Source organism: Xyrauchen texanus, chromosome 9, assembly GCF_025860055.1.
Source record: "Xyrauchen texanus isolate HMW12.3.18 chromosome 9, RBS_HiC_50CHRs, whole genome shotgun sequence".
Lineage (NCBI taxonomy): Eukaryota > Metazoa > Chordata > Actinopteri > Cypriniformes > Catostomidae > Xyrauchen > Xyrauchen texanus.
The window spans coordinates 5,868,176-5,895,200 of NC_068284.1; the positions used below are offsets into that span (position 1 = coordinate 5,868,176).

Consider the following 27,025-nt stretch of genomic DNA (forward strand, 5'->3'; position numbering starts at 1 on the left):
ATGTTGTGTTTAAGATGATGTCACAGCAGCGCAACTACGACGATCATACTATAATCCCATCAGTGGCGGCTGCTGGTCTTTCAAAGAGGGGAAGCTCATTTTCGGCCTACATTATAAACTTATTTACCCTATTTTTTGCACTAAATCAATCTTAGGTGTTGATCTGCCCTGCTGTTTAATTCTAATTTTTTCCTCGTAAGGAAGACTTACAAATGGCTTCGCCAAAATCAGGTCGACAATATTAGCACCGTCTGCCATCGTGCGCAGTTTCACCCGTACGACGCTAGCCTAGCCTACTGTATGAATGAATGAATGAACGAACGAACGAACGAACGCTCTAAAAACAAAATATATTAAACTTGGTAAAACTGAAAAAAGGAATGTGGTGTATAATTGTGTGAAATGTATTATGCAAATTGACTAGCAATTTCGCCAAACAAATATAAAGAAATAGGTTGCAGCAGTTTGTCTTTCGACTACACTTGAGAAATCCGCGATGGGACTGAGCGCGAAATACCTTCAGTGACTTCTTATAGTACAGATTCGCTGTCAATCAAAAGGAGACGCAGTCTTTCGACAGATCCTCCAATCATCACGCGGAAGCCCGGAGTCCGGGCCAGCCCACTCCTCATTCACCCCCAGAGACACTGAGTGTCCGTGGGCGGGACATAATCGCAGCATTTATCCAATGACCGTCTATTTTCGGAGCACTGAAAAAAACTGTTCAGAGCAGCCCCATTGAAGTCAATGGACCCTCGGCTTCAACAAGGAAATGCACTGATGCTACGGGAATGTATGAGAAATAAATCGAGTCAGCCGACCTGCTATATGTAATGTAGCTGATTCTGAACAAACTCGTCTTCGAGATGAACGTGTTCTAACCACTGATCTATATATATAACTGGATAGCTCATGACGTCACAACAGTGAAGCTACTGCGCCGCCATCTTGGTATTCCCTAACATTCTGTACGCCTATGTGTCTCAATGGGAAATCGTCTGTTTTGGTGAGTAATTTGTACCCATCCAGTCACATTAAAACACATTTCTTATGTCTGCATACACTGTATCACAATGCAATCTTCCTAAATATGTAATTCATTATTTATTTTAACTTTAATTCCCCCCCCCTGCTTATTCTAAATGTGAGCGTGTTATGTTACTCTTTATTGCAGCAGCATTACGTTCAGTGGCGCACGTGCGCACGTGTTTCAATAGAAACAAGTTTAAGAAACTGAGGTAAGATATCAGTAGACATTTTCAAACATATTTTTTGCAGGCTTTAAAGTTTTTATTCTGAATACATAATTATGTTTTGTAGCTGTTGTTTACGCTGAACGTGCATTGTGGTTATTTTCTTAGGATAAATGAATATTAGCTATGCAGCTAACGTTAACTTAGTGTGTTATACTGTTATGCATTGTGGTTATTTTCCTAAGTCAGCTTTTTTGGTCAAGTTGAATATCTAATTGCAGATCAACACCGGTTACATATGATAAATATAATGTGGGCTTTCATTAATTCTCTGTGTGTGATTTGTACGTTTTGCAGTGCAGGCCTGAATACGGTCCAGCTCACGGGCATCATTTATAAAGTGATCAATTGGAATAGACGAGGAGCAGGGCAGGACTGGTAATCTGGACTACGGACATTTTTCCGGTGGGCCGACAAACTTTGGGGCCGATCAGGGTGGACTGGCCATCGGGAGAACCGAGCGGGTCGCTGTGTCGGCCGCGATAATCTAAAACGAGCCGCCGCGTTAGCGAACACTACCCCCCCAACAACTTTTTGACAGTTATGTCAAATCCCGGGCCGATTTCTCTTTCCAGTCCAGCCCTGAAAAGGTGCACATGGATATTGTTGAAGTTAAACAAGGTAAATTTGCCGTTTGGATTTCAATAAACATCGCACTGAATGCTAGATAAAATTGGAATTGGTTTGCAACAGGAGGAAAAGCTGTATGAGGAGTCAGCCTGGCTTCAATGAAGAGCTGTTTTAACAGAGTAAAAAATATTATAGTGTCTGTTTTTATTTGCAATGAAGATACTTTTGCAACATGCAGTATAAGTCTCATAAAATTACTGTGTTTCAGATCGTTATAACATTTAATATTAATAGAAAAGTTGACCCAAATATGTAAATTCTGTCATCATATACTCAACCTCATGTCCTTCCAAATCCATGTGACTCTTTTGCAGAACCCCCAAAAATGTATTTTGTATTCCATATAATGAAAGTAAATGGTGAGCAAAATAGCTTGTTTTGGTCACCAATGGCTTTCATTATATGGACAAAAACATTTTTTTAAATGTCATCTTTTGTGTTCCACAGAAAAAGTCATACAGGTTTGGAAGGACATGAGGTTGAGTAAATAGCTGTGCGTAAGGTCTTAAGTTGGGGTATAAAGTTCAAGGCTTCAGTAACTACTAGTTAGTTTGCAACTAAGTTGGTGCTTAATTTGGTTGCTCCACCTGTTCTTTAAGTCAATTTTTTTTATGTACTTGGAAGCTTTTGTTATTGAACAAATAAATATGTATGATTTCCTTGAGTGTGCATATGTCAATAAACCTATTTCTGATTATGATTTAAAATATCAGGGGATTGTTGAAATAATTAAATGCTCACAAGCTGGTATGTACATGTTCCAGAAATGAATGCAAATGGATAATTCCATTAAGTAAAGGTAAATTAATGTGTGTGTGTGTATATATATATATATATATATATATATACACACACACACATACTACATATGAACTTGTGTGTGTATACTATGCTAAATTTTTATATTTGGTTCTGGATTTATTCCAAGAGGTACTGTCTAGTTACAATATCAACACAAAGCTAGTCGTTTTTATTAACTTTAAAATTTGTTGATGTGCATGCACCCCCCCTAAATTAGTTCACATTTACTATATAATCTAGTCAAAAATGGTTAATAATGTTGGCAAATTATGCAGATGTATAATTTGTCAACATTATGAACAGTGAGCATCAACAGATTTAAACTATGAAGGCAGAGAAACATTGCATCCCGTAACAATCTGCAGATGGATAACTTTGCTTTAAAAAGGGGTATTAATACACTTTGGTGTTGTATTTTTACTGTTGATTATTAAAGATTATGATCGTTATGGACACTCTACATGGGGATAACGACTAATGTGTGCTTAATATGTACATAGTCATAAATTACAACCTGTGGGCACTTTAGCCGCATCCTTAAGTGAGTGGTGTTTCGCGGTTAAACGCTGCACATGCTGCGATGCCCTCTGTCGGTAGGGAATAGTAAGATGGCCGCCAGAGCACTTCCGGTAGCTTCACCTACTGCTGGCAGTTTAGAATTCTATGAGCTATCCAGTTATATATATATAGATCAGTGGTTCTAACGCATTTTTAGTCAATAAATTGTTTACACAATAGTACATATTTGACCATTATTTTTTTGACATTATAGGGGAAGCTGAGCTTCCCTTGCAGTCTTAAAGAAATCCCCACTGAATCCCACCCACGTTGAGGCAGCACTAAACTGCAGTGGAAACACAAGCTCAAAAAAGTAAAGCGAGTACAGTTGAGTCGAACCAAAATGTGCAGTGGAGAAATGCCATTAGATGATCCCTGCCTGTATCACTTTGGTCAACTAAGATGGACTTCAAAGAAAATGAACTGCTGCTAATTACCAGACACACATCAAGGCACACCTCACTTGACCACTGCCAGCAATTATCTTTAGGATTATTTCACTGACAATTGACTGCTACCAACTGCAGCATTTGCCGGTTCGAATAGTGAACAACACACCAGTACCTGCCAAATAGATTTAAACATTGCCTACCAAATAGTTACATCACTTAATCTACTTAATTTGGGGGCCAAGAAGCAAAGCTGCTGAAACCCTATTGTAATTGTACAAAATGTATTTTCCTTACTCACTTTTCTGCCAAAGTGTCTTGGTGTCAGAGCCCATAAGTTGTGGAGACACCAAACTTGGCAGGATGGTCTCAAATCCCCCTCACTACTCAGGCGCACAAACGCACACCCATCTGACCCTAGGTGGCGCTATAATAAACACTTTTGCGCTTTTGGCTCACATCTCTGCAGCCATAAGGGCTAAAATCGTTGATTCATTGAGTCAAACCCTAAAAAAATGTAAATCTCCAATTTAATTTGCCTATAATTTGTTTTCGCCATTTTGAATATTTGAAAAACCTACTTTATTCGAACTCCTCCTAGACTGTTAGTCAGATCGGAATGCAATTTGGTATAAATCATCTACAGAACCTCCTGCCAAAAATTATTAAAAGAATTTCAATACATCAAATCGTTCTGAAGATATTAACAATAAAGTTCCTTCTGTTTAATGCAATGAGTAATTGATCAATATCTACTCATCACAAACTCCAAATGTAACCAAACTCACACATAGTCAACAGGACATTTAAAAGATCTCAGGAAAGTTGTTTAATTCTGCCCCTAGGGGGTGCTACAAATAATAATTTTGCAGCTGTTTGAGTGACAAATTTCAAATTGGTTAAAATTCTAACATATTTTTACATAATCGATTCAACAAATTAACCAAATTTCAGCACCTTATAACTCGTATTGGGAATGGATGAGGGTTAAGGAAATTACTATACACAAGCAGGGTGTCAACTCGAAGCAGCATATAAAATTTAGTGACTTCAGCCACACGGTGGCCGTATAATTAGCTAATTTGCGTATATTCTCATAACTCCGGAAACGTATAGGCAACAATAAAAATTTGTAGCTTCTCTGAATCCACCAGTATCCCCAGTGATATGTTCACATGGATTTTCATTCCCACAAGAAAGCTTTATCACAAATATTTTTTGAAAAACTCATCCAAGGCCGTTTTTTTTTTTGATTCACACAAAAACTGGAATACATCATCTAAAGACCCTCCGGACAAATATATATTTTTATATTTTGAATCGTTAGAAAAATCGAAGCAAATATGTTTTGGGCATGGCCTATAATGACTAATTTAGCCTGTATCTTGTGAGCACAATTTTCAAACATGGCAAAACTTTAAAACATGGAAAAAGGAATATTCTGAGGTTGCATGTAAAATTTCATAAATTTGGCAGCGCTATAACAGAAGAAATAGCTATTTTTACAAAGGCATTTTTAAGCAGTTAGAAATATGTAAATAAGCCGTTTTACTGTTGGCTGAGGCTTGTAAAAATTGGATTTAATGTGTTTTTGTCCTGTTCAGACTATGTATTTGGTATTTTATACACACCTGTAAGCAGTTTCATATGTATTACCAGCTGGGAGGGGGGCTGTGGCGACTTGACATAGTAGGTGTGAGCGCTGGACCGTGGAGCGGAGGCGGGCCTGGGCCGTGGAGCAGAGGCGGGCCTGGGCCGTGGAGCAGAGGCGGGCCTGGGCCGTGGAGCAGAGGCGGCCTGGGCCGTGGAGCAGAGGCGGCCTGGGCCGTGGAGCAGAGGCCGGCCTGGGCCGTGGAGCAGAGGCCGGCCTGCGCCGTGGAGCAGAGGCGGGCCTGGGCCGTGGAGCAGAGGCGGGCCTGGGCCGTGGAGCAGAGGCTTGCTTGTGACATGGAGCAGTCTGGGGCTTGGCTGAGAAATGGCATGGAGCAGACTGAAGTTTGGCTGTGACATGGCATGGAGCAATCTGGGGCATGGCTGAGACATGGCATGGAGCAGACTGAGGTTCAGCTGTGACATGGCATGGAGCAGGCTGATGCGTGGCTTTGACATGGCGTGGAACAGGCTGAGACGTGGAACATGCTGAGGCATTGCTATGACATGGAACAGGCCGAGGTGTGATATGGCATGGAACAGGACGTGGCTGTGACATGGCATGGAAAAGGCAGAGACGTGACATGCATGGAGCAGACTCAGACATGGCTGTGACATGGCATGGAACAGGGCGAGACATGACATGGAGCATTTGAACAGACAGAACTATAAACAAGATAACAAGACTAATAAACTAAACAAATAACAAACTAGAACTGATTACAATGTAATCAAACAATGAACCAATGAAAACAAGACACATAAACATGGAGGGAAACAGGATGATCACATGAACGGGGAAACACATGACATGAAACAGGAACTAAACTTTTAAAAATAAAAGACATGAACACAAAACACATCTAGACATGACATATCCCCCCCCTCTAGGGGCTGCTCCAGATGCCCCAAAACAAAAACAGTGTTCAAAGCTGGGAGGGGGGGACTGTGGTGACTTGACAGTGCGAGCGCTGGACCGTGGAGTGGAGGCGGGCCTGGACCATGGAGCAGAGGCTTGCTTGTGACATGGTATGGAGCAGAATGAAGTTTGGCTGTGACATGGCATGGAGCAATCTGGGGCTTGGCTGAGACATGGCATGGAGCAGACTGAGGTTCAGCTGTGACATGGCATGGAGCAGGCTGAGGCATGGTTTGACATGGTGTGGAACAGGCTGAGGCGTGGAACATGCAGAGATGTTGCTGTGACATGTCATGAGCCGGCTGAGGCGTTGCTATGACATGGAACAGACTCAGACGTGGCTGTGACATGGCATGGAACAGGACGTGGCTGTGACATGGCATGGAGCAGACTCGGACGTGGCTGTGACATGGCAAGGAACAGGCCGAGATGTGACATGGCATGGAGCAGACCGTTTAAATAATAACCAGAGGGTATATATACACATGGAAACTAATGAGAAAATGGAATACAGGTGGAGATGACAATGAACGGATTATGTGATTAGGGCAGTGGATTGTGGGAAACATAGTACTGGGGAAAACTTCAAAATAAGAGTCCTTGAAGAACATGGTGGAGACAGGCTGTGACATTCTCCGGGCTGGGAATGGGTCTGGAGGTGGAACCACTGGAGGAGGAGACTCTGGGGAAGCGGGCAGAGCCACGGAAGACAGAGCCATGGGAGGCTCGGGGCTGAGAGACGTGGAAGAGAGTACAGGCTGAGACTGGGGAACGACCTCCATGGTCGAGAGCATAGACAGAGACTGGGGAATGACCACTGTGATCGTGAGCACTGGTAGAGACTGGGGAACGACCTCAGTGATCGCGAGCACTTGCTGAGACAGGGGAGAAGATGTCTTCCTCCTCCTTCGACCAGCAGGGAGCGTGGTTACAGGGACAACGAGGCTTAAGGCACTGGGACGGTCGAGGCTACAGGCACTGGTCCCGGCTCATTAACCGTGGCAGGCATGGGCACTGGCTCATTTTATATCCACATTCTTAATTCATAGATTAGGCATATCTACCTACTGTATATTACACATCACAACATTCATATGTTTATTACATTCAGCCAATAATCAAATCTTGAACTCAGTGACTAAATATTTGATCCTGTGTGTGAAAACACAACACATGGCCAAAAGTTGCATGACAGCATGACTAAAGGAGTGAACGGGCTAAGGCCAGTGAAAATCTGAAGCATTGTACAAAAAATTCTTAGTATTGAGCCCTGCAAACCCCACTGGCTTTGTCTCTGGGGCCCCAATGTCATAATCCTTGCCTACTTTTGAAGAGACTGTTGACTTTATGATTTTTTTTTATATTAAAAAGTAATATTGCTGCCAACTTAGAGCCTACTATACAGCAGAATTTTTCACTAAATCACAGACCAGACAGTAAAATACTCCCACACCACCAACATTTTCTTGCACTTATTTGAAAGTAAACCACACGTGCACACGGCATCCACTGAGTCGTGTCCATCCAGTGGCTGTGGGTGGTATTATAGTTCCACCTGTTGGATTTTCTCCGAAACTGCCGCTCGCTTGGCAAATAAGCAAGACATATAAACAGATAAACATCGGCCACTGCCATCGGTGAATAACATCGTATATGCTGATAGGCCGATGTCAGTCAACAAGGCAAATATCGGCCGATACCGATGTTTGGCCGATACATCGGTGCATCCCTAATAAATATCATAACGAAATAATGCAATGGGCACACCACATGATGTCAGACTTCCAATTTGGTAATTTCTACAAAAATTTGCACTCCACTTTTGCACAGATCATTCCAAATTTGGTTTCTTATAATATTATGACCTTCATGCAATGAAATGCCATGATGATCAAATATCAAAAATCCCCCAGCTGAAACTGGTTTCTCGCAGTTTTTCCTTTTTTGTCAACTAACTAACATCTTATAGAATTTTTGTTCCTTGTCACAGTCACCTTCGGCTTGCTCACTCGGGGCTTAAAAGACAAAAACACTATACAAAAAAAAATAAACAAAATATTTAGTGAAAAGCACAATACAAATAAATGTGACTTGACTTTACCTACAGATTATTTCTAAGATTCATCAGGTATACTCATGATTATCATAAGGATACTGCCTGGTTCATTGGCCCGCTGGGTCGGACAGCATTCTCACCACAATAGGGCTGTGAATTGTCATAGAACTTCCGATATTACAACGATAATTCCTGGCCAATTCGATAACTGTGAGAATGAGATTCTGTAAGTACTGCGATTTGATAGAAAAACTTCTTAAAAAGTAAAAACAAAAACAAAATCAACTTTAAATCTGTTGTCTCAGAAAGAAATTTCTATTGATGAACAGTTGTGTCTGAAATGTCAACTGTTTACACTGTAATATATAATTTGCAGTTAAAAGGTAGAGATATGCAAAACTACCAATTTAAAACTACCAATCGAGAAGTCAGTGCCTTGTCTGAGCTAGGCAACTAGCTAATGCTAAGGAACACAAGGCTGCATTATGTCACATTGTATTCCAAAAATAAATATATATCATTTTAATTAATTTTGTTATTTTAGAATATGAAATATAACATATTACCATAGGCTAATACTATTATCATAATGGTAATTTTGCAACATACAAATGGAGGCTAAAGTGTAAACTTGTTTAATAACCATTTCTGGGGCTGTACTGAATTATGACACATGACAATTCACCTGCAGTCCCATATGCATCCTGAGATAGTCAGAGATCCTTTGCATTCTTACAAACTGCTCCCAGATGACTGACAGAGAGAACTCACAATTTGCACGTGTTCCGCGAGATATGATCGAGCTGCATGCGTTGACGCCAAAGCGCAAATAAACTTCTGAACAAAAAAGCAAATCAGATGTGCTTTGCAGGCATGTCTTTTAAGTGTTAAATATAATCAGGTGTCTTCCCTCAATCATACATCTCTGGGTCTAGTGGCATTTCTTGTCGACAAATTATCCACCACTGTGCATGAATACCCTGGCTGTTAGATTATAACAGCAGGGGTGTGACGTGTAGTTTATGCCATCCAACCGTTTAGTATGCTTTTTTACAGCTAAACTATTTATTAAAGCAGTGTCAGACAGAATCTGCAAAATGACTCCTGACAAAAACTTTCCACAATACCTCTTTAAATTATCTTTTTTATCATGCATAATAACAGGAACATTGATCACAGCAGAGGATTCTGACATCTGAACACACACAGCGGTGCATTAAAGGACTAAACGTAAAGAATTAAAGACTTCTCAGCGAGAAAACCTGTTAATATGTAACTCTGCACAACTGTAGCTTTCTATATTTATTTATTAGTCATTGTAGCATTAAGATAATGATACATATATATATATATACACATATATTTTATATATCTCTCTTTCCTAGCATTTGTCCTGTGTAGGTGTAGGGTCCGCTTGTAAATATATATTTACATTTATGCATTTGGAAGACGCTTTTATCCAAAGCGACTTACCGTGCACTTATTACAGGGACAATCCCCCTGGAGCAACCTGGGAGTTAAGTGCCTTGCTCAAGGACACAATGGTGGTGGCTGTGGGGCTCAAACCAGTGACCTTCTGATTACCAGTTTTGTGCTTTAGACCACTACACCACCACCACTCATATATTGGATTTGATTTGGAACAAGTTTTATGCCGGATGCCCTTCCTGATGCAACCCCAGTGGCTGGGGGACTCTCACTCACACACATATGGGGCAATTCAGAGTCTCCAATTTACTTAATGTGCATGGACTTGTGGGGGAAACCGGAGCACCAGGGAGGAAACCCATGCAAACATGGGGAGAACATGCAACCCACACAGAAAGGCCCTAGTTGAGCCGGGGCTCGAACCCAGAACCTTCTTGCTGTGAGGTGACAGTGCTAACTGAATAAATGTTTTCCCAGCTCTACACCTCAAGCAAATAGTTCAAGAGTTAATTTGAAATTGGACAATGATTACCTCCTCAAGCACAAAAGATCTAGAGCACACAGCATCCACTCATAACCCAAACTCCCAGAATGTTGGCAGTGATATCCATACGCATATTGGGCTGGCAATACCCAAATCTGTTCTGTCCATCATAAACACAAACATTAAGTCTATTGACTTGAAGCAATGTTTACTTGAAGCATGAAACATGCTATTGTTTTCATTGACATTAAACATTATAATAGGCAAAATACATTATCAGTAGCATATTACCTATTTTTTCTGTTGTATCAATATTGATATCAAGAATTGTGAATAGTTACTGGTATCGGTACCCACTAATGAAATGTTGGTATCGTGACAACACTAATGACAACTAATTTAGACATACTAGCATACTGTCCACAGTAGCTGACCTAGCTCTCGCTTTCACAAATTGCCTAAAGGCTTAGATACACTCACGGCAAAATTCTTCTTCATTCTTTCCTTAGAGTGAAAAAGCACTGTTGAGTAACTGTATGCTTGTGAAACTTTGGACAACAGCCATGACATTTTTAGAGGGGCATTTATGTGGCACACACAGTCCTGTCAAGACAGATCGCCAGCAAAACGAGATCAGGGCCTGTATTCACAAAAACATCTTAAGGCTTAAAGTAGCTCCTAACGTTTAGGAGCAACTCTTAAAAATTAGGGGCATGTAACTCCTAATCTAAGAGTAATTCATGAAGCATTAGTAGCTCCTAAACCCACGACATCTTAGAAGTCATCCTGAGGACTTCAACACGTGGGAGATGAAATGTTCGTCAATCATAGCAAAGATGTCAACTCCGCCTTACTCTTATCTTAAGATTTCTTTAGAAAAACTTGCTCTAAGCAGTTTTGTGAATAGGCTTAAAGCAAAAACTTCTAATTTGAAACTCTTTGGAGAATTCCTAGTGGTAAGATGAAACCTTTGACTAGGGGCCAAGACCAATTAATAAATCACACGGTTACTTGCGGTTTTTGCATTTTTATGATTCGTTTCGGGAAAAGGATCCATGTAAGATCATGAAAAAGGTTTGAATGCCATTTTCTGCTTTTGATACTACTGCAAAAACTACTGCTTATAAAAGAATACAGACAAAAAGAATAAGCAAGTACAAATCTGGAAGTGAGGTATGTGAAGTCCTGCCACGACAAAAGGGCAACCAGTGGGACAGGACCACAGATTGGTCAATAATACCAACATTGAGCAACAAGCATAAAAGGCTTAGCATTTAAACATTTGTAAATTTGAATGATAATGTAATACACTGTTTTTATTTTTACCTTATAATCTGTATTTAATTAATTTTATTCCAAACATTTTTAAATTGAATGTGCCGAAGACGACCAAAGTCTCATTTTGCTTTTAGCACTGACACTGCCCATGTTCATCCATCCGTTCATGCTTCGAAAAATCAGCAGGTTCATTGAAATTTCTAGAAATTGGTGTGATGCTGTGACAGAACTTTATTTTTGTCCCATCTGGTTTTGTTCTGTAAGAGGTCCTTATTCAATCACTTGACCACTGACACAGAATCACTTTTGTATGAGTTTGTGGTGATCTTGAATCTTAAAAAATGATATCTAAATGCATTAACACACCAGTTAAGACAAGCATCAAGCACCACTTTGCTCTGCAAAGAATGTCTAAAAATCGTTTTAGCATTGGCATCATCCACGTAATATGTGATCTGAATCATACAGTTATCATTGACTGATGCTTTGAAAGGTCCTAGGCAACTGGGTCAAAGCTGAAATTGTTTGAGAGCCACACTATAATGCTTGATGGAAGCGCAGGTTAGGGTAAATTCTAAAGGTGACTCTTCACTCCATAGGGCTCAAAGTATACTGCAAATTTGGCAAGTCAATGGCTTATCAGTTCATCAGTGTAAGAAGCAGCTCATTGTGCACTTTCAATCTCACCGACTCCAGTGAAAATCGTTTTGTCAGAGGACAAATAACTGCTACACTGACCACGTTTACATGCACTTAAGAAAACGGTTTATTCCAGGGGTTTTGAAGAAAGTGGCATTCTGAAATATCATGTAAACGAGAACACCGATTTCCTTGCGCCTCTTAAGGAATTAAGAGAAAGCGGTTTAACACACCAAGGCTTTTTCAGGAAAACGCAGCTTAGGTGACCATGTAAAGACAAAAGCGTCATTCTTACATGTTTTTGAAGAGTGCGGATATGAATGAACAGACCAGATAACAAACGTCATAGGATGGAGCCCATTCAGCCCAACAACAATTCAACACAGCGGAAAGAATTCAACATTTCTGGGACTAGTCAGTGGGAAAAGCACATATACACTATACCCATTTATACAACCCAATGTAAAATATCAACGGTCCCCATGTTCATATATATATATACATATATATATATATATGCGCTCGTACAACTGGGGAAACCCAGAGTTTTACGTAAGAGATTGCAATGGAAAGTTAAAGAAACAAACACCGCAACAACTCTCAAATATCTTGAAATAAAGCGAAGCAACAGAGAATAAAATAACAAAGGGTTCCTTGGATCCCATGTTTGTTATTTACATAAGCGTCACAGGGAAATGTGTAAAATATCACAAAATAACATAAATATAAAACTTTTTGCACTGTTTTATGTTTAATATTACTAAACAGCATGACAACAGTTCAGTCCTGCCTTTGCTGAAAGCTTTACAATTGTCAGATGATTTAACTTTTTTTTCAACAAGAAAAAAGCAACATTGTCAGTTTTTGAGAGGGTCTTACTTGAGTTATGATGTTTACAGCCACACATCCAGAACATGGTGTTAACCTCATCAACAAAATGACTGACCAAAAAATGTTTGAGGTGTTGTTTGCTTCCATTAACAAAGAGGGGATCACGATAATTTTAATTCAAACATTGTTGACGAAATTATGACACAAAAAATTTTACCAACATCTCAAATGGACACCAACCTCTTTGTTCCTCAGTATCTTCATTTTTCTGTCTGAATGGTTCTGAAATACTGATGTCTTCACTCTCCTCTTTTAACTCGTTTTTAATAAACTCCATCTTTTCGGGGGTATGTGCTGTCAAAGGTACTTCTAGGGGGTAGTTGGTGTTGGTTTTGCTTTGTTAAACCTATAAAAGAGAAATTAAAACATAAAATTAGAGTCCTGCATAGATTTAATTTCATAATCATGATTAATCTCATGCATTAAGTTTCTCTTTAATGTAAAGATGTCCAGTGCTGCAGTGCTCTTTACTCACAACACCACATATTCTTTGCTCCGCCCATCACACATCTAATCCAATCAACACAGCCAATCAAATTAATGCAGCATTGATGTAATAACTTCTTTATTTTTCAAATCTGCAACAATAAAATGATTTAACAACATTACCCACACTTCATGCACTATTATCTAGATGTTTTGACCTTTCAAGCTTTTCAAATATTTATTCGTGTTACAAGTTAAAAGACAAAATTCAAATTAAATCTGCGATACCCACTTGAATCTCACTGATTTGTTAAAAGACAGATTTTATATAATAACATATACTGTCAAATACATTGGAAATATAGTTTTATTAAAGTTCAAATAATACGGAAACAGGTCATGTAATTAACTACAAACTCCGAAACTGGCATTTCTCTGTGCGGCCTCTTCTATGCATTGCGCGAATGTCCCAATCTAAGTGGGAGGGATTGAAACTGTACCCGACTGATACACACTCTGTTGCGGGGACACTCGTCCCTCGAGCAAGCATGCTTGCTGCAGCTAGATTATAACGTGATGGCTCGTGATTTATTGATTCATAATATATGTCACTGTGCATTTCTTATCGTGAAGAAAATTGGCAATATGCAGCTTTATTGATAAGAGAGAGTTTGTTTTTTTGTTAGTGAAAGATGGATTGAAGTGAACAGAAAGGTTAGAGAGGGTAGTCTTCGCCCCATTATACATCACAACAAAATATGTTTCTGATTAGTTTTTGTTTTAATAAAAAGTATTTCTTTCTCTTTAATTCAGTGAATGTCATTTAGAGTTATTTTTAAAAGATGATTTTGTCCTCTTTTTTGGTAAGCAAGCAGGTTTAATACAACCTTTGGTATTGCTAATGATTAAACGTTGCAATAATCGCAGAATGGTCGAATTCATGCATCCTTCACAAAGATGAATCTGCCTGATTCCAGCCTTGCTAAAGCATCCCCAGATCATCACCGATCCTCCACATGGTCATCTAATGGTTACACGGAGATATGGCGAGGCCTTCAAGCCACAGTGTCTCGCACCCACTGTGAAGTTTGCTGGAGGATCAGTGATGATCTGGTGGTGCTCAAATATACAGATATTCAAGTAAATAATATAAAGCAATGACTTCAACACAGTTGATGGTTTTTAAAATCAGAAATTTCTACTGACAGACATTCAAAATTGAATAATTATTCAAGTAAACATTCAATTAATCTCATCTAGGCTAACATTAGATTCATTTCTTATCACAATTTAGCAGAGACATCTGTTTCTCTTCAACTGTGGTTAATAAAGAACAAACTTTTCCGTCAAACTTTCACATCATGTTCTTTTTGATTATACGAGTCAATTAAGTTATTATATAGCAATAAAAAAAAAGAACCAAACGGGAACCATTATGGGAATGTACTGTGTTTGCAGGGCACCCCACCACAGCATCAAATTAAATGTAACCCAATTTCACCCCTGAACAGTAGGCGCTGAAACAAATGTATTCAGGTTTCATTGTGTTCCTTGGATGTTTTTGATGAATCTTCAGAAACACAATCTTTTGCATTAATCTACCTCAGTGTATCTTCATTGTTCTCCACATGTATTTTTCAATAAGTGTGATCCAAAAGAACCATTGAACCAAACTGCTTTTCCATTACCAAGACAGTATGATAATGTAAATACATCCAAATAATGCACATTTAACCAGGTATAAAAGCATCAAAACTAACATTAAAACTATAAACAGCAAGTAAATCAACACAGAAATACACCTCAGTCCTGTCTTCATCTGCATTATTTGACCAGGAGTTATTCAGTGAAGTTCAAATGAAATGCTGAATATGTCACACAATTAATAACAAAACATGAAATAGTGCATCAAGATATGAGCCATCAGCAGAAAACATTGAAAAGGAAAGCATGTGTTGACTTTGTATGCACATCTGTAATACATGCACACATGTTAGAAGAACTCAGTTCTCACTGGATCTGCTTTAGTTTGGAATCGTGTCATTGTTGACATGCGCAGATTTCAGTCAATCCCATTAAACTCAATCCGAATGAAGATTCCAGAAGTATCTGAATATTTCTATGTACCCTGAACACAACATACAATCCAACCGAAAACGATTGAAATGTTTTTTCACTTTATAAAACACTTACCTTGTCTGAAAGAAACCACAGCCGACTGATGAGCATTTATGACGTCACAACATGTCCGTCTTCTTCTTTAGTTTTGGGAGATTCGCGTTTTACGTGCATATCGCCACCTACAGAGTTTCTGTGCAATCAGTGTTTATTTCTTCTGATTCGCACTTTTTCTTGCTTTATGTTACTTGACACTCTGACTCTGCCCCAATCTCTACATCCAGAACCAGAATGGAGCATCATCAATCCATTCTTTAAGCACTTACAACCCTTCACTTACATTGTATGAACCTACAGAGCTGAAATGTTCTTCTAAAAATCTTAATTTGTGTTCTGAAGAAAGAAAGTCATAGACAGATAACACGAGGGTGAGTAAATGATGAGAGAATTTTAATTTTTTTGTAAATTATTTCTTTAAGTAGCTCATGGGGGCCACATTGTCCTCCTTTTGAGATACAATGTTCCACATTGATTTAGTTATTGTATGTTTTAAGCCAAGAAATAGTTATGCTCTCATTCTAATGCATGATGCACAATTTTCTGAAGTTTGTGACTGGTGGAATGTTCTGCTGAAGTATTGCTCTACAAATGTTGATCTTTATAAAGGCTAATCATAATTATAAATTATTTTATCATCTCTACTTTCCTGGTAATGTATTGTACCAATTAACACAATCTCTACATCTGGGGTCGGGATTATTAAAAAAAGAACAATATTTATACAAAATATTATTATTATTAAAAATGTCTCTGTTTTATTCTATTTCATTAATACTTCTAAAGCTACTCATGTTAGCCAAAATTAGTGAGTGGTTTTGTCATTTCCTTGTTATTGTTGTTTGATTAAAATACTTTGTATGTCATAGCCTTCTACATTGCTCAATTCGGTTTCATGTACACTTCAAGTCCGATATTTTGATGCAAATACACTTTTTGTCCCACTTTTAAATTCACTTTAGACATAAACAATAAAGTTTATATTAAATCCTCATCATTGGCGGAATTATAAAGTGTTTTTGATCTTTTAGGCGTGAACACGCATTAGCGCTCAAACATTATAGATGCCTGTCAATCAAACAGCACACTGCAGTCATCAGGAAATAAAAAGTCAATCTTTCATATTTCATCTAGATCAACCAACCAGTGGTGCTCTTGCTATCGCGATTGATGTAATAAACACCCCTGTTCTAGATTTAGAACATACACTAAATATAGAAAACTACTAAACATTTGATCGAAGGCATCTCTCTTTTTTTCCGTTAAACATCTAGATCACAGCGGCCCAATAATCTCAGTGATAGTTAAATTACACGCTACATTATAGACACACGGAATATAATAATCAGAAATATGAAATTTACCTCGATATGTTTTTTCAAATTAGAGGCAGGATTAATGCTGATATCTGGCTTGAGCAAGTTAAACTCGCATGACAAGATCAAGCAATTGGCCTTTTTCACTGCGAAAATCCCTTTCAGGTGCAGCTGGTTATGTTCAGCTGTAAACTATGTTTGAGGCATTCTCCATATCCATAACAGTTGGCGCCAGATCTGCAGCTGCCGTTCAAGTTTTTTAAATGTGATTGGATTTGACGGGAGTCATGAGACTCTCCCTTGCCAGTCATGTTGATAGATAAAAATAAAATCAGGACAGGGAAGTAGCAAACACAGACAGTGGGAAAATAGTGCAGTAAAAGTAGCATTACAGCACTTAAAATATACTCAATTAAAAGTATATTCATAAATATATATCATAAATAAGAAGAACTTAAGTTTGCAATACAACCATGGAATAACAGTCTTTCACTTAACTAAAAACATTGTCTCCCAAGGGAAACATATAGGAGGAGAAAAGCAGAGGACCTATTACAGAGCTTTGCAGCATGCCATACTTAGCATGTGCTTGATCTGACAATTCTTTGTTTACACAAAGTGGTAGCAATCAGATAAATTTGATGTAAACCATGCTAACACCTGTCCAAAGATGCAAACGTAAGTCTCAAGCCTATCCAAGAAAATGTTGTGGTTCAAGTGCTTTGGATCAAGATTAAGTGCTAGCATATCCTTAAAATGTTGATAAGACCTATCAACAAAAATATCCACCGAAAGTCAGTCAAAGTTCTATACCCATTAACTGAAAGAGATAGTTCAGCCAAAAATTATAATTTACTCACCCTTGCAATCTGAAACTTGAATGACTTTCTTTCTTCTTCGGAACACAAAGAGATTTATGAGGTGGATATAGGATGTATAGCTGTAAAGCTGCTTTGAAACGATGTGCGTTGTAAAAGGTGCTATACAAATAAAAATGACTTGACTTGTATGATGTGTTAATGTCCATTCAATGTAAGTCAATCAGGTGCTAAAAAAATCTTTAAACTCCAAAAATCCATTGATTTAATCCATGTCCACTGAAGCAAAACACCTTGCACCTTGGGTGAGAAACAGACCAAAATATAAGTCCTTAATCACTATGAATTTTTAATCCTTCAGTGCCACCACATCTTATGGTCATTGGTTTTACGTCACACATAAGCTGGCATATTTGACTATACTGTGATATATGTGATGGTGTGTTTTCAAACACACTTTTTTGTCAATTTTTCTTATTTGAAGATCAGATCAAATGTTATTAACAATTCATGCTCAAATCCAATGTAAACCAAAGTGTTAACTGGTGGTTTGTCTACAAAGATGGTTTGTCTCACTTTGGTAATTTGCTGACATTTTCTGTTGCACATGAGAAACTTTAAAGCCTACGTCCTGTAGTCAGAAACCAGGAACAACTACGTCAGAAACATCTACAACTAGCAGCTCCAATCTCTTTATAAAATATAATTTATTTTCAAAAATTATTTGTGAATTGACTGTAAAGATATTTTTTTATTTGTTAGACAAAAGTTCATTTTCAGTCAGAGGGGTGGGCAAATAATATATCTTATAATAAGATAAACCAATGAACATTAGAGTATCAAAGATAATCTTTAAATTAAGATCACATAAAAATTAAATCTTTCTCTGTTGTTTTTTACCATTTCTTCCACTGTTGCTTTCTATTTCTCACTTGTATTTATTTTTTACTATTTTATCTGTCTATTTTAGGCCAAATAGAAATTAAAGTGGAAAGTGAAGAACTCAAGTAGAGAAGCATCACTCTCAAAAACCTGCTAATTTCATAACTGGAGAAAAGTTTTATAGTTACTCAGAGACTGAAATGATCTTCACTCAAAAAAGTGTAGCGAATCAGCTCTATATTCTTCCACCATTAGGTAGCGAATCAGCTCTATGAAATATTAATAATCAATCATAACTCGTTATAATCAATTATGAATATTTGGATCAGTTAATCGGGTTAACTTGATGTAGCTACATTAACATTACAACCAAATACTCGGTTCATCCTGTGAACACTCAATTTTGGTTATTAATTAATTAATTAATAGAAATGTACATTTCCGGGGCAAGGGAAATGTCTTTCTTACTAAGTATTAAGAGCAAGTAGTCAAAATCTATGATTAGTGACTTTAGATATGAGCTTGAGACACAGACAACTTTACATGTGACATGAACAAGACTTTATTAACTAGACTAAACATTTAAACTACTCTAACATACATATACATACATTCATACAGTTTACCAAGGGAAAGAGGGCTGAAGCAGAATACAGGAAGGCAAGAAGTTATAGCATTGTTTGAAGTTCAGCAGATCAACAGCCTGAGCAAACCATCATATTAGTTCTGACACGCCCTTTTTAGAAAGGGGTTAAGGATACTTAATGTATCAAATAATGAGACTAAGTTTGATACTTGCATGTCCCATTTGAATTAAACTGTCCTGATGCAATTTGTTGAGGCTCCAGTTGATCTTTGATGTTGTCTTGATGAGAGAGAGAACCAGTGAGAGTCAGAGGATCTTGGTGAATGGGCAGTCAAGGCCGTAGGTAGCCTGGCGCACGCTTGGGAGTCCTTGGGGCCTTCTAGTGTGGCATCATTCAGCGAGAGAGTGAGAGAGCACAAGGCTCAGAGTGCAAGAGAGGCAGGAAGCAAGAGAGGCTAAGAGTGAGCGAGGAAGAGCTAAGAAGAGGTAAGATAAGAGAGATGAGAGGAAGTGGGCGCAGCAATTTTATACCCTCGGGAAACAGGTCCCACCTCTCATTGGCTCGACCAATGAGAAGGGTTTGGGTTCCAGGCGGGAATTTGGTTTATTGCTCTTTGTTGTAAAATTGCCCATTGCATGTGCAAGAAAGAAAATAGGAAATATACTTTTAATACTAATATGTTGTTGTTATCGACATATCATGTACACAGTCATTTCGATCTTCAAAATACCAAGTTATAGAGACCAAATATGCCACACATATGATTTTGGTTAACCATAGTATGCAAAGTCTGAAACATTAACCCATTAGTTTGCAAGAAAACATAGATCAAGCACATTTAAGGGAAAATGTGAGATGGCACACTAGATATATGTCAATATTTATCACATGGATATATAGAATATATATATAGGATTAACAGGGTTCATTTCTCTTTCTCAGTAAGAGAATGAAGGGAGGGTCCGCACTTCTCTGAACATTCCTTTGGAGGTCGTAAAGGCCTCCATTACTCTGGGCAGGAGAATGATTCCTTTGTCAAGGCTCATTTGCATGTTTCTGGCTGGGTTTATGACGGTAAGAGATTTTGGGCTGAATGACTCAAAAGATAGTAAAACATTGCGTAATATCATTCTACAGAGATCTTATATTCGAATTCAGCTCGGACAAATCGTAAGGTTTAATTTGATACCAAGAAAGGTATATTTAGTACAATTAATAAGGGAATATACACTGAGGCTATTAAATATGAGGCCTCAGAGTTTAAAACACACAACGAAACAGTTCTAACGAGTTTGATATACCTCAGAAATACACAACATACAGGGATTACACGTATTTCATTAGCAATATGCAGTTCTGTGTTTAACTGAAAAACACACACACACATTTTTACGTTCAAAGTTTCCCCCTTCCTGTCCACATGATAAGCACGTGGTGAGCATGCGGATGTCACATGCGGTTCTCTGTCAATAGTTCATTGTCTCTTTGTCAATACATTTATTGTGCTTGTGGAGGCTGGTTGGCGCTATTTCAGTAATTAGGGGGGTTTTTAACAGTAAGTTCTTGTTTGTTCGGGAATCTGTTAAGGCACTGATCCTCCGCCATACCTTACAAAAGAACAAAAGCAGAAATTTCATCCATGTGTGGAAAGACTTTTACAGAAAAAGGAAACCTTAAGATGTACCTTAAGCGTATAAATATGTAAGGCGGGGTGCCAATGTGTTTACATTCAAAGGCAAAGAGCAAATGTATGATCTTTGAGAAAATCAACAAATTAACTTTCTCACAATTAGCAACTCTTCCTGAGGCATCACACCCCACTGAGCGAAGACTGTAAAGTCACACCTTGTTGTTGCCCTTACACATCTGTCCAATTCTCTCCCCTCTCCTTCTCATCCATTCCACTCCAGCCCAGAATCACCTCAAACTCACCTAAGATCTGTATGTAACAAAAGACCATATCTGATGTATACAAATAATGTAACTTGTGTAACATGTTTGATATCATTTAAGAGTTCTCTGTGTGACTGGTATAGTGTTTTGTCCCCAGGATTGTAAAACTTAATGACAACAAAGTTATAAGGTCTTTGCCAAATACTGAATAATTCTGGAGGTCTAACCCCTCCTTGAAGGTGTAACACCAGGAAGCCAAGAACCATTTTACCCCCAAATTCTCATTGATCAAAGGATAATACCATTTGGTACACAATGTGTATTCCCTCTGGGTATTTAAGGAAAGCTGGCCCAGAGCTCGAGGTTCTCTGTAGCCAGATGATCCCACACCTCAATAGGCTCTATGCAGCGGGGATTGTGACGTATTTCCGACTACACTCTCTACTGGGCAAACAGTTTCCGGTTCCGTATTAGATCTGACGCGCGAAAGTTAACAACGACAAACATTCTAGTTATTCTTATCTTGGCAGCTGAACTATGGAGAAAAGGGTTTTCCGATATCAAAAGCTAATGAGACCTAGTTCGGAACATTGTTGTGTGCCGTCGTGCGTTGTGTCGGCAAGATACAACTCGACTGTGAGTTTTCATTCATTTCCCGTGGAAGAGGATCTCAGAAAAAAATCGTTAAGATCAGGAGGGATGACTTCCAAGTCAACAAAAACACAAAGGTGTGTAGCATTCATTTCAAACCTGATGACTTTATGGAAGGGACTAGACTGAGACGTCTGAAAAAGGTGCTTTCCCTACACTTGAAAACACTAGTCTTGAAAACACTAGTCCACGTTGTTATTAAATATTATTGGAGTTGTATAAGCTAGCTGCACGTAAAAGTAGGCTACACCGACCAAAATAATAACAACAACATAGGCTAACATAATTATAAGTATGAATAACATCTGTTGTCTTCAACAGCAATCAGAGTTAGTTTAATCATACATACCGAATTCCATAATTTTCATGACTCATGATGTATTACAAGATTGTTGTATCAGTTACTTGTCGTTCAGCATTCTTATTTCCTAAACTGGAAATTACTATACTATAAAGCTAAGTGTAAGTCTTTTATGCCATGTGAGAACCAATGTACGTTTATTTCTTGACAGATTTGCAACCTATAACCACCTGATGGCCTTCTGGGAACTGATTGAACCGGCAATGCACAGAATGATTCGTGTCACCAACTCCAAAGTCACCAAGGAGGCTGGAAACACTCTGGCACTTCCTGCAATAGACAAGTTCTTCCTGTTCATGATGCATCTTGCTTTGGGCCTCAAGCAAAAGGACCTTGGTCATCGCTTCCATGTACATCAGGCCACTGTGAGCCGCATCATAACAACCTGGGCCAACTTCCTGTACTTTGTCCTGGGGTCAGTGTGCATTTGGATGCCGAAAGAGAGAGTACGAGCCCATCTGCCAGAGGAATTTCATCTTTTCCGAGACACACAGGTTATCCTGGATTGTACTGAGATCCGCTGCCAAACACCTTCCTCATTGCTATTACAAAGTGAGGTTTTTTCAAACTATAAGTCTCACTGCATATTCAAGGCTTTAATAGGAATGGCACCTCATGGTGCAATAACATTTGTGTCTGGACTCTATGCAGGGCCTATAAGTGACAGGGAGTTGTTCAAACAGTCAGGGATCATTAACCTTCTTACTCCTGACATGGCCATCATGGTGGATAAGGGCTTCTTAATTGACAGCCTAGTGCCATGCAAAGTTCACTGGCCTGTTTTCCTGACCAAGGGAAAACAAATGCTACCTCATGAAGTGACACACACTCAGTCTGTGGCCAGGCTCAGGGTACATGTTGAACGTCTTATCCGTCGAGTGAAGGAGCATAAGTTGTTTGACACAGTCATCCCCTTAGCATAAACCAACTGTTTACAGTGGCATGTTTGCTTGTGATCTACCAATGTGGACCACTTGTCAAGGCATGGAGCCACTGAGTCTAAAAACCCTCATCCTTGTTAATGTGCTAAGGTAAATGTAAATATTGTACATATACTTTTGTAAAAACTATGGATTTCACACTCTGTTCATAACTCTGATCAACAGACAAAACTTTCCTTATGCATTTTTATTATAATTTCATAATGCATAACATATGTATTTATTAACTAGCCTATACAAATCTAAATATATATGTACATATACATGTCTAATGTAATATAATAGATAGGTGTATATATATATTATATTGTAGAAATATAGTATGTGTGTGTGTGTATATATATATATATATATATATATATATGAGTATTTTGTGTATATATGTAAATATTGTTTATAGTGTAAATAAATAAGAATACAATAAATATAATGCTGTATATTATAATTGAATGGACCACCAGTGGTATGTGGCCACACTGTAACACACAGTCATTAAATAAAGCAACATTTGTACAATTGTAGAAATTGAGAAATACTTCACTGGTTATCTAAAAATGACCTAAACATGCAAACACTTCAGTAGGTAGTGGTAAAAAAAAACATATCTGCTCAGTCTCTAATGGTGCACATTACATCAATATTTTTGTATATACGCTCAACAAGCATGTCCTCCTGCGCACATACAACAAAATCACACCACTCGAAACCTGTTAGGAGCAGCACATTATTTTTTTATGAGTCGGTCTACATCATTTACCGTCAGACGAGGTAAGTCCTGAAGACAACGACTATAAAAGAGAGCCATATCTGTCTGTGTATAAACAGGAAGTTCAACCGGATGTTGATAGCCTAGTACACGCGAACCCGGAACTGCGACGTGCATAGAGCCTATGTGTGTAACTGTAATAATAGGAATCTGCATTCAGATTTCCCATGCTTTGCAATTACATGTACTTTTCTCAACTGCCAGGTATGTTCTTTGACTTGTTTCTTTAACTTGTGTTTTAAATCCTACCTGGCAAATAAATTGTTACTTTTTGATTTATTCTGTATTCCTCTGAAATCATTTATATCAATACTGGGTCTTTAAAATAGGAGAAACCGCTCTGGAGGAACCGAGCAGGAGAATTCCATTTTAAGAATCATTTCTATCATAACTGAAGCTTTAATGTAGGAGGAAGCCACTTAAAGACTATCAGTTTGAATCTCATTAGAAACTGATCAAAAGGTAAATGAATAGAAGAGGATTCAGAGTAATCAATAACTTAAATTATTAAAATAAAAGAATAATCAGAAAGAATTTAGAGCTTTAATCTAAATCAGAGGTCAACTTAAAATTGGAGTCAGATTAATATAAAATTGGAGTCAGATTAATATAAAATTGGAGTCAGATAAAATTTATAACGAGATGAATTTGTAAAGTGCAAATTATTAACAATAATTGCTTTACTTCAGTGCCCAGAAAAGACAGAACAACGCAGAGACCTTCAAGGGCAAATCTATGTATTTTTAGAAGTTTTGCCTGCCATTTTACAATATTAATTCAGGAAATACATTACACCACTTTTAACAGTGTGGCAAGAGTTTCAATCAGTCAAGAAATCTCAAAAATCATCAGTGCTCTCACTCTGGTTTCATACAAGAAAAAACACCCTTGTGTTGCAGAACGACCCGCCCCTCCCTCTCGTCATCGTAGCTGTGCCTCTTAGGGCTGTCCTTGAGCCTTGTTTGCACAGCGGATCATGAGGCACACCAGATATGAGTGGAGCCTCATCAATGCTGCCATAAAAACGCAGAGTCTGCCTCTCCTCGTCGAGCCGGCTTCTATCTCCATGTGTGCACACACTGGCATCCTTGCAGGTCCAGCAGCAGAGTGGGGAGGGTGCCGACTGAATTAGATGCAAGCCGGAACCGGACCCCTTCACAAATTAGATGCAACACATGGGGATATGAGTACGAGTCACGGCCGACTGGAATGGACGCCAGGCTGCCTTACTCTCACACTCGACACGGCCCCAAGGAAGCACCACAGAACAGAGGGGACCATTCCACGGACCACTTCCTGGACCATTCGTGGACACAACGCCTTCCTTCGCAATGCCCCCTTCACAGTGAGGATGCCAGATTCCCCCCTTATTTTGGACACTAATTCCCCCATGGACACTTTATTCCCCTTCACCCAGTCTCTTTTTCACCTCTCCCCACCTTGAGTATTCACATTGGAGAGAAGTATTTTGACTTAACAATTCTTGATAAAAAAACTTTACCAGTGGTCACATTGTGAAAATAGTTTTGCTCATCAAGCACAACTGAAAAGACATGAGAGAGTTCATACTGGAGAGAAGCCATACAACGGCACTTCATGTGGGACGTTTTAGCCAATTAGGTACTCTACAGAGACATGTAAAGGAGAACTGTTCAAATTTATCAAAGTGAGCAGATGTTTTCCTGAGAGTCTTTATCAAATGAAATTTGTGTAAATTCCAAAAAGATACTACTACAAGAGTGTTACAGTGTTGAAAACTTAACATATGCCTATTGTACAATTTCTTAGTAAAAATGTATCAAGCCTGACTGTTTTAGGAATTCCGTGCTACCATACTACTCTAATTTGCCATGCATAGATATGACAGAAGCATTAAGAGTGATGTGGGTAGTATGCCATTTCGAGCACGGCCGTTCACTGCAGCGCTATTCATATGGAGTTCAAAGCAGTGCTTGACGGTGATGTTGAGAGGTGTGTTGATGCCCTGAAGTGAATCATTTGACTTTACCATTGCTGTAATAAAGTGGATAGCCACAGACTGTCAGACAATTGAAATGGTGCAGGATGAGGGTTTAAAAGATTTAATTCCCATTTTAATTAATATGCAACCTCTGAGGAGACATTAAAGGTTTAATGGTGCTATTTTTTGTGCATTTCTATCTTTATACTATGGAAGGCTTTGATTGGAAAATATTAATAAAGCATTACTTTTATATATTGTATTCTTTGGTTGGAAGTTGGAAATAAATGCATTTTGACAAGAAAATAATTATATATAGTGTCAAATTTCAGCACTTTCAAAAGCTAATATATACACTGTAGAGTCAAAGCATTCATATGTAGAACAAGTTTTAATGTAAATGCAAAAGTCAAATGCAAAAATCCTTGTTGCGAAAAATAACTAATTTCTTGTTTTACCAATCGATTTTACCAGCCCTAATCCCTATAATATGTATTCTGTCATACATTTTATTTAATATTTTAAACAAAGCAAAATCGAGTTATTTTGTGAATCACTGATGTAGGATATGCTGTAATAAAAACATGATTGCAGTAGGGGGCGATATGCATGTAAAATGTGAATCTGTAAAGAAGAGAAGAAGAGGCTCAAATATGAATGTTCGCACATGCGCAGTACCAATCGTGTTTCCGGTACGGATCGAGTTGTAATAGTCTTGAATGCTGCAGCACGGTCTGTTGATTTCTTCCTAACATAGAGAAGTAAAACAAAATGAATCCTAATTTCAACCGGACTTCATTGTTTATGTTACAGATACATATTAAGATACGATTCATAAAAGGGGTATAATACAACAATTAAAAGATTTAATATTAAAGCAGATTCAGTGAGTGACACAATGTTTAGTATTTCCTGCCATGTTGTTTGTGCAATATTGATAATCCCGGAGAAAGTCACTAATATTTTACGTAGTGAAAAGTCCATTAATATTAGATGTGCATGTGTTATAAATGTTCATACACCCTGAACAGATGGATTTCATTTACTCGTCTCATGCACAAACAACAATTCATTCAATGCAAACTTGCAGTAATTAAATAATACAAGTGTGAACATATGTATAACTCATATTTAATAATATCTTAATGCACACTCATCCATGTGCAATTAATACATTACTGTTCCTTGTGTTATATTATCCTGGCATTAAGAATTACACTTAAATGTTCATTTGATTTGAACTACAACATAGTAAAATGTTGCAAGTGACAGG

The 27,025-nt window shown here is 38.2% G+C and overlaps 1 protein-coding gene across 4 annotated transcripts in view; it reads right to left on the bottom strand.

Moving 5' to 3' along the window:
- Window positions 1-27,025, bottom strand: part of LOC127649646 (gastrula zinc finger protein XlCGF8.2DB-like) — a 95,754-nt gene that overhangs the window by 25,200 nt on the left and 43,529 nt on the right. For 3 of the 4 annotated variants that reach the window (XM_052134879.1, XM_052134882.1, XM_052134881.1), the window contains exons 1-2: window positions 15,596-15,659; window positions 13,157-13,322 (exon numbers count right to left, since the gene is read on the bottom strand). In XM_052134879.1, coding sequence (XP_051990839.1) covers window positions 13,157-13,253 — 97 coding nt within the window. In that variant the 5' untranslated portion in view covers window positions 13,254-13,322; window positions 15,596-15,659. Of the gene's footprint in view, window positions 1-13,156; window positions 13,323-15,595; window positions 15,660-27,025 lie in introns of those variants that run through there. The other variant, XM_052134880.1, reaches the window with a different exon arrangement.